Source organism: Zingiber officinale, chromosome 6B (genome assembly GCF_018446385.1).
Source record: "Zingiber officinale cultivar Zhangliang chromosome 6B, Zo_v1.1, whole genome shotgun sequence".
Taxonomy (NCBI): domain Eukaryota; kingdom Viridiplantae; phylum Streptophyta; class Magnoliopsida; order Zingiberales; family Zingiberaceae; genus Zingiber; species Zingiber officinale.
The window spans coordinates 113,934,017-113,943,736 of record NC_055996.1 but is presented as its reverse complement, the minus strand read 5'-3'; the positions used below and the strand labels follow the sequence as shown (position 1 = coordinate 113,943,736).

The 9,720-nt window shown below is 38.8% G+C and overlaps 2 protein-coding genes across 3 annotated transcripts; one reads left to right on the top strand and one right to left on the bottom strand.

Annotated features, from left to right (window-relative positions):
- Positions 1-241: 241 nt before the first annotated feature.
- On the top strand, positions 242-2,802 carry LOC121990549 (deoxymugineic acid synthase 1-D-like). Of its 2 annotated transcripts, XM_042544667.1 has the most exons (5): positions 242-248; positions 1,558-1,864; positions 1,981-2,233; positions 2,311-2,490; positions 2,578-2,802. In XM_042544667.1, the coding sequence occupies exons 1-5, from the start codon at positions 242-244 to the stop codon at positions 2,800-2,802; spliced, it is 972 nt and encodes a 323-aa protein (XP_042400601.1). The 2 variants fall into 2 exon arrangements, with proteins under 2 accessions (XP_042400601.1, XP_042400600.1); XM_042544666.1 differs by lacking the exon at positions 242-248 and having other exon boundaries at positions 1,545-1,864.
- A 664-nt stretch (positions 2,803-3,466) lies between these two features.
- Positions 3,467-4,316, bottom strand: LOC121991406 (zinc finger protein 8-like). The gene is made up of 2 exons (XM_042545414.1): positions 3,531-4,316; positions 3,467-3,478 (listed from the first exon to the last, which is right to left on the bottom strand). The coding sequence occupies exons 1-2, from the start codon at positions 4,314-4,316 to the stop codon at positions 3,467-3,469; spliced, it is 798 nt and encodes a 265-aa protein (XP_042401348.1).
- Between the last annotated feature and the right edge of the window lie 5,404 nt (positions 4,317-9,720).

Sequence of the window (9,720 nt, the reverse complement as noted above, 5' to 3'; positions counted from 1 at the left end):
AATGATATTTTTCAGATATATAATTTTACCAATATGATTTCAATTGATAATAAATTTAGGTCTCTAAATGAGTTTCAATCCAAATTAAAAAGAGTTTCATTCCAATATTTGAGTTAAAAATCATGACCTATTAAAATTTCTTTTTGATCAATCCATCCTGCATAATCCTTGAATCCATCGAATAGGTACCTTACCGTTACACTAGGGGCGATATTTGCTATGGATATTTGAAGAAACACTTATGGTGTGTTTGGTTTATTTGTATTTTCATTTTATTTTCTAGAAAATCATATTTTCTCATTTTTTATAAAATGATTTTTTTTTTCTATTTTTCATTTTCTTAGAAAATACTGTCTCTTTTTATTGAAAATGAATGTAAAAAATATAAACCAAATGAATTTTTCATTTTCTCATAAAATAAAATAAAAAATATCATAGAAAATATAAACCAAACGCTCTTTTATTATCTCAATTTTGAGTAATATAGAAAAGTTAATTACCTAGGTTGACTAAGTCTATCTCAAACTGTAAATTTACTCCATAATTGTAGCAAGATAAAATCGTCTAATAATAGTTTCAAACACTAAGTTTGAAACAAGTTTAAAATTAATTCTGTCTGGTCTAATTCATTTATCATTAGACAAAATAATTATATGAAATCAAATTATAATTTAGTTCGCTCAATAATTTTTAAAAAATATGCATAAAGATGAAAAATAAGATGATAATATCGAAGACTTTTTTCTCTCTCTCATATGTGCCACTCATATTTTTCCAAAAAATAAAAGGTTTTTTTTAATATTTTTAAAGACTAATATGTCCATTTGCATTGCTTTGATAAGGAAAAAAAAGTTTTCATCTAGAAACTTTAAAATAACTTAATTTCTTTCCAAAATGAACAAAGGGAGTAAACTCTTAAACTCTTATCTTTACTCTATTTCATTCTTTCTCTTTTTTATTCATTCTCATTTAATTCATTTTAAATTCAATAAAAATAACTTAGATGTCAATTCAATTCTAAATCTCTTATCCAAATATAGAAAACTTGAATAATATGGAAGGCTGTTGATTACAATTATTTCATCCTTGCAAATATTTATTGGGATACTTGCCAAATATATATATTATAATATTATATTCTAAAGTTGCCAAATTAATAAAGTCACTACTTAACAAAATGGTACCACACATTAAAAAGAAAGCTTCTTTAAAAAATGATTTTAAAAGGACATTTATTTATTTTTTTATGCTTGAACTTAAGTTTTCATCATTATTTTTTTACTTTCACGTATTCTAAATAAGTAAAATAAAATTTTAAACCATTTCCCCCCTTTTTTTTATTTCTTAGTTATATAGCAAACTCAAATAATTGCTATTTTTCCATTTAATTCTTTCAAATGTTACAAAACACACTTGCCAAAAGTAATGGAGTCGTTACTTTAACAAATTGTCAAGGGCAAAAATAGAGTTAATATTAAGCTCTATATATATATCATCCCTTCCCCTCCATGCACAACTATCTCTGCACATTCTAACACTGAACAATGGCAAATAGAGCAGTGCCCCTGAACTCCATTGCTGGAAGCAAACCAATGCCGGTGATTGGCATGGGCACGGCAGCGTACCCATGGGGCTCCCACCCTGAAGCAACAAGATCCTCCGTCCTACGAGCTATCGAGCTCGGCTACCGTCACTTTGATACTGCCTCCCTCTACCAGTCTGAGGAGCCACTAGGTCAGGCCATTGCTGAGGCCCTTCACAGTGGACTCATCAAGTCCCGTGACGAGCTCTTCATCACCTCCAAGCTTTGGTTCACTGATGCCCACAAAGACTTAGTCCTTCCTGCCTTGCAGAAGAGTCTACAGTAAGTTTTTTTTTTTAATATAAGAAAGAATAAGCTGGTTAATTTGTTTAAAGTTAGATTGTACTTATATTTATTTAGATTGATTGTGCCTTGTCATTAATTAATTTGTGTTGCAGGAAGCTTCAGTTGGAGTTCCTCGATCTCTATCTCATACACGTTCCCATTGGCGTAAAGAAAAAACAGGAGACGACCGATAACACAGCTCAAGAAACAGTGGAATTGTGCCCCATCGACATTAGCTCAGTGTGGATGGCCATGGAGGAGTGCCATGCACTGGGCTTAACCAAGTCAATAGGCGTTAGTAACTTCTCCTGCAAGAAGTTGGAAACGTTACTGTCTATCGCTAAGGTTTCTCCTGCTGTTAATCAGGTGGATATATAATATTATATACTTAACTCCATGCATTATTTTTATCTCAAAGATCATTGTCTGTGATCCCTTCTCAGGTGGAGGTGAACCCTGTTTGGCAGCAGAAGAAATTGAGGGAATTTTGCATGGGCAAGGGGATTCAAGTGTGCGCTTATTCTCCGTTGGGAGGAACAGGAGCTCTCTGGGGCCAAGACTGGGTGATGGAGAGCCATGTCCTGAAGGAGATTGCAGTAGAAAGAGGAAAGACTATTCCTCAGGTACATCACAGTAGCTATAGCTCTCAATGCTTTCTCTTCCCTGGCTCTACTGCTCTCTGTTATTAGCGTGTTGGTGCTTGTGCACAGATTTGCCTGAGATGGGTGATCGAGCAGGGAGATTGTGTGGTAGTGAAGAGCTACAATGAGAAAAGGATGCTGGAGAACTTGGACATTTTCGACTGGGAGTTGAGTGAGGAAGACAAGCAAAAGATTAGCCAGATCCCGCAGCGCAAAATTATTACAGGCATGAGACTTATATCGGACGATGGGCCTTACAAATCCCTGGAAGAGTTCTGGGACGGAGAGATCTAATTAATTAATGACTAGAGGAGGAACATGATGCTGCCATGGATTTCCATAACTCGTAGTTTGTCGACGATATCTCATTTGCAACCAGTTTCTATATTATACAAACTACAACAGAAATTTGAAATCATTAGGATCATTAAAGCTATTTAAGAGCCCCAAACTGAACTCTTTTCCAATCAGATGCAGCGTGATTAACTCTTGTGGATGGAAGTAACCTAATTGCACACATGTGAATTAAGTGAATTGATCTTCATCTTAAATTAAGACTGAGGATCAAAATCGTATGGTTCTTGGAATGGAGAGGATTTTCGTTAGGGGAATCTATATGCAAGATAAATCCATTAATGAGCTAGTACCTGTTACAGAGAGACAAGTGTACCACGAATGCAGGACCTTGAACAGCAAGTGTATGTAAAAAAAATTAAAATTTTAATGTTAAAAATTTCTGTATGTATTTAGGGGAGATCTTGGTTCAACAACCAAATTAATGATATATTCAAAGAATTAAAGTTGCTGCTTCAATTAATTCATAAAGAAACTATACCCCTTCTTGTAAGATGAGTGGGGTTTCTGATAACAAGGTCTTAAATTAAAAATATAAAATAAATTTTTAGAAAACAAATACACGTAGTGAAGATCATAGACGAGAAGAAGATTAATTGTATGATCATTCGGCAAGCTACAACAATATTTATGGTAATTGATCATCAGAGGTGCAAATCCAGACTTACCTTCTCCTTCACACTCGGCATCGTTTGCTGCACAAATTGGTCGGCTGAAGGAGAAGCGTTAGCACAAGGAAAAGTGCTGTCGTCGCCGGGGGCTCCGCCAACTCCCGTGATTAATTGCTGGTGATCTCTTCTTAGAGTGGGTAAAATTTTCTCTCTGGAGTCGCAATGGATCAACCCTAAGGAGGCCGGAACCCTCCACAGGCCCGGCAACTGTCCGTCGCTGGGGTGCGCCACCGACTCGGACGTGCGATGGCTGGAGAAGCTACTGGCGGCCGTATGCCACGAGGGAGTGTAGTGCCTCGGAGCGGCGACGGAGGAATCTAGGGCGAAGCGTCCGGTCGGGGAGTTGAAGAAGGCGCCGTAGAGATGGTGGCCGTGGCCGCCGTAGAGATGGTGACCATGGCCGCGGTAGAAAGCGGCGGCCTGGTTCTGGTAGGCGGCAGCCAGAACGGCGGAATGGAGATTCACGCGCTTCGCGTGCTGGCGCTCCCGCTTGTGGGCATTCTGGTGGCCACCGAGCGCTTGCGACGTCGGGAATTGGCGGCAACAGTAGTGGCACTCGAACTTCCTGGCGGCTGTTCCGCCACTACTGCCGCTACTCTCTCCTCCACCTTTGCTGGTGGCCAGCGCAGCTGCAGTTGCATCCTCGCTGCCTTCTTCAGGGGAGGGCGGGCGAGGGACTTGGATGCCGAAGAGGCGGATGCCGGAGGAGGCGAGCTTGGGCGCCGGCCGGATGAAAGGTAGTTCCGAAAAGGAGTCCACAGCACGCGACTCCTTCTCGCTCATCCTTCCTTCCTAACCTTTATTCCTCAGAGCTAGTAATGAATTAGCCGAAATCAGGAGGAATAAGAAAGATTTAGAACTCAAGCCTTTCTTGTCCTTCTCTTCTCGCCCCACTCCTCAGTCTTCTTGTTCTCTAGTCCATGTCTCTTTCTGTCTCTCTTTCTCACATCTGAGTTCGTTGGTTGAGGAAGGGAAGAGAGGACACCAGCCATCACCTCCCTTTCCTGAATACTTCAGAAACGAAAATTCAGACAGGGTACGGAAACAATGGTCATCACCTCCCAGCTTGGTTCTTGCACGGAGAGATGATCAGCTAAACAGCATTAGGTATAGCTATGGCGAGAAGGATTGCGGAGTGCGGACAGTTGGAGCAGACCCCAGGACTGACAGATGCACCAGAAGTTGTTCCTGTTTATTGATGGTGAGCGAAGGAGTAGGTTGTGGCTTGTCAATTTAACAACCAAGTACCACTCCGTGTAGATATATAGCTAGATGTATCATCGATCGTTAATTTCTTCTGGCCTTTTTTATTTTCCCTTTTTTTCTCTCTTATCTTTGCTGAAATATATGTGTCACATATATGTTTGGCTAGCTTTCCATGCATGTGGAAACAGCAGATGGGTACGTGACCAGCTGCAGTCATGGTGGGTCTCTTTCTCCCTCTGTGCGTGTCATACTCAATTAGGGTACTGGGGAACCCTTTATAGCTGTTGCTTCTTTGTTTCTTGCGTCTCGATTGCTGGTGCTTGAAGGGAAGGGAAGGGAAGAGAAGAGAAAGGAGGGAAAGTGGTCCTAAACGCTACTCTGTACTATTACCGGATCAATTACTGTGTATTGTTTTCATTCATGGGATTCTTCTTCTAGCTCCCTTTTAACATCTTTTACTCCAGAGGCCGCAAGGGACAACCTCACCTCTCTGTCACATCATACTGCTCGTTCGTCTGCATTTTGCCCTCCATGAACACTCAGTCAATCACTTCATACAACTTCAACTCGCAACAGTTTGATCGATCGTGACTAAGTTTTCAACTTAAGTACTAAACGAGTTCCATGTCATTTTCAGTCAGTCGTCCTTCACTTCAACGATCCTACATTTCTCACATCAATCGCAAAGTTACTTGGAAAGGTAGATCAGCCATTCATAGAAATTATTTAGGTAATATAATATATCAAGATATTCTTTCTTCATTTGCTTATTTTCATGAGAGGAAAGTTGTTTGTGTGTGTATATATATATATATATATATATATATATATAGTTTGGGAGCAGAAAGGGTTGCAACTTATTGAACCATGATTGACACATTTCGCAATTATCCTCTTTCATGATATCTTAAATTATCCTCCTCAGAGTCAGCCACTGCAGACCTTGAGGCTGTGGAAATGGACACAAGCCATAAATCTTATAGCTCGCTGCAATCTTCAGTTTCTTCAGGGGACCAGTCACTAAAGGAAATTGTATTTGAATGTCTCTCGAACGCCCCCCACACAACAGTCAAGCCTTACTTAATTCCCCTCAAATAATTAATCTATCTGATGAATATATATACTACATAAGTATCAAGGACTAATCACTACTGAATTGGGGACCAGAGCATGCATGTTGGTGCACCTGCAGCTTGTCGTGGTCTTTGGTCAGTCAGCTCCATGCTCCTCAGTGGGTTTTTGGCTGCTTTTGTTGACATGATGAAGAGCCTTAGCCTCGGATTGCAGATAAGACACGCACTTCGATCACCATTGTCTTCTTATTTTGGAGCTAGGACAAGCCATGCATGTGCTTGCTTTGTCTCCCTATGCATATATTGTGGCTGGCAAAACTTTATCCTTTTCTTCTCTTCATCTATATATATGTATATATATCTTTATATGATTAATTTCTTTTACAGAAATTTAAAGGCATGCCATGGCACGAGGCCTCTCGGGTCTACTCTCTGAAGACTCCAGTGGTCTTCTGGAGGCATAAAGTGACAGTGGTATTGTCGGATGAAGGATTTAATGTTAGGACCAGTTCCATGGCCCAGGACCAACAGAATGGATACAAGTTTATAGCTAACGATGTTCCTGAGACAAGCCAAAGTAGTAGAAAAAATGCCAAGGGCCATGCGTTTGTGTGTGGGATGGCTCTTAATTTTCACATGTGCCATGAATGCCCATGAGCCTTGTTGTGGGAGCTTGTCAGAGTTAGCCTTGAGAATGATGGACTCAATTTTGTGGACTGAACAGCAGCTCCCATCATTTTTGATATATATATAAATATACATACTTTGTTCTTTTAGTTGAAAGTCGATCGATATGTTTTACTTTTTACTTGTCTAAATTATGGAGCTGAGATTATTGAGGAATGTAATGACAAGCCGTCTGTCTGTTGCTGGTCGGAGGCCATGTTTCTTCCATCCATGGCCCATCCTTATCCCACAGCGAGCAACATGCATCATGGCAAATATTCCCATGATCTCACTCAATTCTGTCTTCTCCTCCGTGCGTGTATCTCCAGATATTTATTCTTTCATTATCAAATGTTTTAGCTGTAGCGTGCAATTGTGAAAATGAGCATTACTGCATGATTGGCGATGTGGACGGACTACCTGCCGGAGCAACTGCGTCAGAGCTAGCACCACCATCCCCTCTTGAGCAACGCGATTCACTTGGACCAATATAATCAATCAAGCTCTCTGGCCGGCCCATGACGAGGGAGATCAGCAATCCCTTGTGGATTGGCAGGCCGATTAAGAATTGAGCCATTTGAATCAGCATTTATGTGTCCTTTTGCAAAGAGCGATTAAGAACTTTATGGTTAAGCCCGAGACTGCCTGTCCACAAAATCAGGATATTAAGCCATCAACGTTCATGTTAGAGTGACTCGAGAGGATCTGAGCTCTGAAAAGTAGTAATTTTTAATTCAGATTGAATTCAAATCTATAATTAGTTACCAGATGTAACCTCAGTCATTTATTTTAAAGTTTTTTCAAAGGTTCCGAACAATTTTTGTTGTTGTTTCGGCAATTATTTTCATCTTTTACATTGTTAAAGTTTTAAGACTATTATATTTAAACAATTTTATTGTGCGTCTCTACTTTTGATGATTTCTTACCTTCTGATCTCTGAAATTCCTTTGTGAAAACTCATTAAAAAAATAATCATTATTCTATCCAACGTGGCAGTATATATAAACCCAACTCAGCAGCGATGGTAAAAAAGAGAGATCGAGACGGGTGAAATTGTGAACGTGACAATCATAAAGAGCATATGGTTTGGATTTAATTGGTGCACATGAGCTCAGACAAAAGTTTGGTGCACTGTAGCTCAGATGATCTGTGTAATATTGGCTTGTAATTGTCAAGTGGCATACCAGTGTGCGTGAGTATCGAAAAATAATAGTCATACACGCGATGTTGGAGATAAAGACGATGATATATCCCAGTGCTGAGTGTAACATTTGAAGTCAAACTAAAAAAGATGACTAAGATTCATATACACTACCTAACACTCCCTAAAGACGACAAATATCGATCTTTACTCAATTATTCCTCGATCGACTTCTCTATCACCCACAAAGCCAAGCATTATTTCCAGTGCCAACGATTCAAGGCCAAGCCAACTTTGACCTGAGCAAAAGCATTTTCTACGTGCTGGAAACCATCGCACAAACTAAATCGAATGAATGCCAAAACTCATTGATTGGGACGCATTCAACGAACGTTGTACGAGAGCCACTTGTTTGGTTTCGTGTTACACTTGACAACAGTTGTGAGTCTCTAGACCCTGTTGATGTTTTTTGGTCTGTATACATTATTTTTCACAGGTTTTTGTAAGTGTTTCTTTTTATTTCTGAAATGTTCAAATATATATATGTTCGTCATTTATATTAAATGTCAGTCCTTGATGAGTATCTATCTGCCCGTGAAAGATGTTGATTGCAAGATTATCATCAGTTTCACGAGCCACAACTAAATTTCTTTTATAAATTTTGATAAGGATGTGTCGTATTTGGTTTAGTTGAATTCTAAATGGATACACGACCTGAAAACCAAGTTTAATTAGGTCCTTGGTGCGGCAGAGATAGTCGGTAACTTCCGGCAAGCTATTTTTCACACCACACCGTGCCACGAGCAGAAGGCAAGGATTTCGACGTCATCGCCGGAACAGTCCTTGAGAGCTCATTCATCTCGATGTTGACTGCAGAAGAAGATCCACAGTGAGTGTTTTGCGGTGGATGGACGTGAGATCCAAAGTTCAAAATGAGCGCAAAAAAATGCCAAAAACATGTTAATTTTAGCGTCGATGAAATAAAATGTACAGCGGACCTTGGTCAGCACAACGTGGAAAGAAGGTTCCGATGGTGGTAAGCTGTCTGTCAATCTTTCAAGGTAATGTGACGGGATTTGGTCGAGGGCACAAGGAGGTGGGTCGCCATTAACCCCCTTGGATTGCGGTTATGCTACGGCTTATTGACCATTGTGTATGTTGATTAATGCCACATTATATCAACTAATTAATTTTATTTGTTGACAAATCAAATCAAATGAATTGAAATTTGCCATTAAAATAAAATAAATCAGATACAAAAATAATTGAATTATCCACCATGGACTCTGCTCTTTCACTAACAGTCTCTCGATTCTAAATTTATTGTGCGATTTATTAGTCCAGCAGTTGACTGGTTCCTAATGTATCAGAAACTTATCCGAATTAAGGGTTAAAATTTTTTTAATTGCAGATTTACATTAATAATCGATTAATCTTAACATATTAATCGACTGATAAGTTAAACCGATTCAATTTGATCGGTTAATTCGGAATTTTAAAATTGAGAGACTCAATCAAATAAATTAAAATTTACCAAATTGAATTAAATTGATTTGATCGATTATTTTGATTCAATCAATATTTACTCACCTTTATGTACATATGGCTAGCCACAACAAGGATAAGTTCGATGCTACCCGTAAAGGTAGGGTCTGAATTCTCTGTCGTCATGTGTTATGTGTATATCAATTAATAAAGGGATAGGAAGGTAAGCTCAAGTCATTCATAAAGGAAAGTAACGAAGAAGCAAAAGGATGATGAATAATGATCACAATGAAAAAGGGAAAGACTCCAATTCGTCTAAAAAGAACAAGGTCGATATAAAATGCTCTCGTTGTGGCATAATCGGCCATTTTCGGTTGTCAACGTGATGTGGAAATGAAGGGACTGAATTGAATTTTATTATTATTATCGAAATAAAATATATCGTAGAGTACAATTCTTTTCTTGATTAAAAACAAGATAGAGAGAAGAACTAGCTAGGCAGATTTTAAAAATCAAGAAAACCGCATCGTGATTCAAAAATTCCACTAAAATATTGCCAAAAAAAAAAGAAAAACACTTCAAAATGATCTTAAAAGTTGTTCGTAGGCCGAACAAC

Excerpts from the sequence above, each read along its gene's own strand:
- LOC121991406 (XM_042545414.1), bottom strand. The coding sequence starts at position 4,316 with ATGAGCGAGAAGGAGTCGCGTGCTGTGGACTCCTTTTCGGAACTACCT.
- LOC121990549 (XM_042544666.1), top strand. The coding sequence starts at position 1,545 with ATGGCAAATAGAGCAGTGCCCCTGAACTCCATTGCTGGAAGCAAACCA. Across the intron at positions 1,865-1,980 it reads GCCTTGCAGAAGAGTCTACA|GAAGCTTCAGTTGGAGTTCC; the intron begins GTAAGTTTTTTT and ends TTTGTGTTGCAG. Across the intron at positions 2,234-2,310 it reads TTTCTCCTGCTGTTAATCAG|GTGGAGGTGAACCCTGTTTG; the intron begins GTGGATATATAA and ends ATCCCTTCTCAG.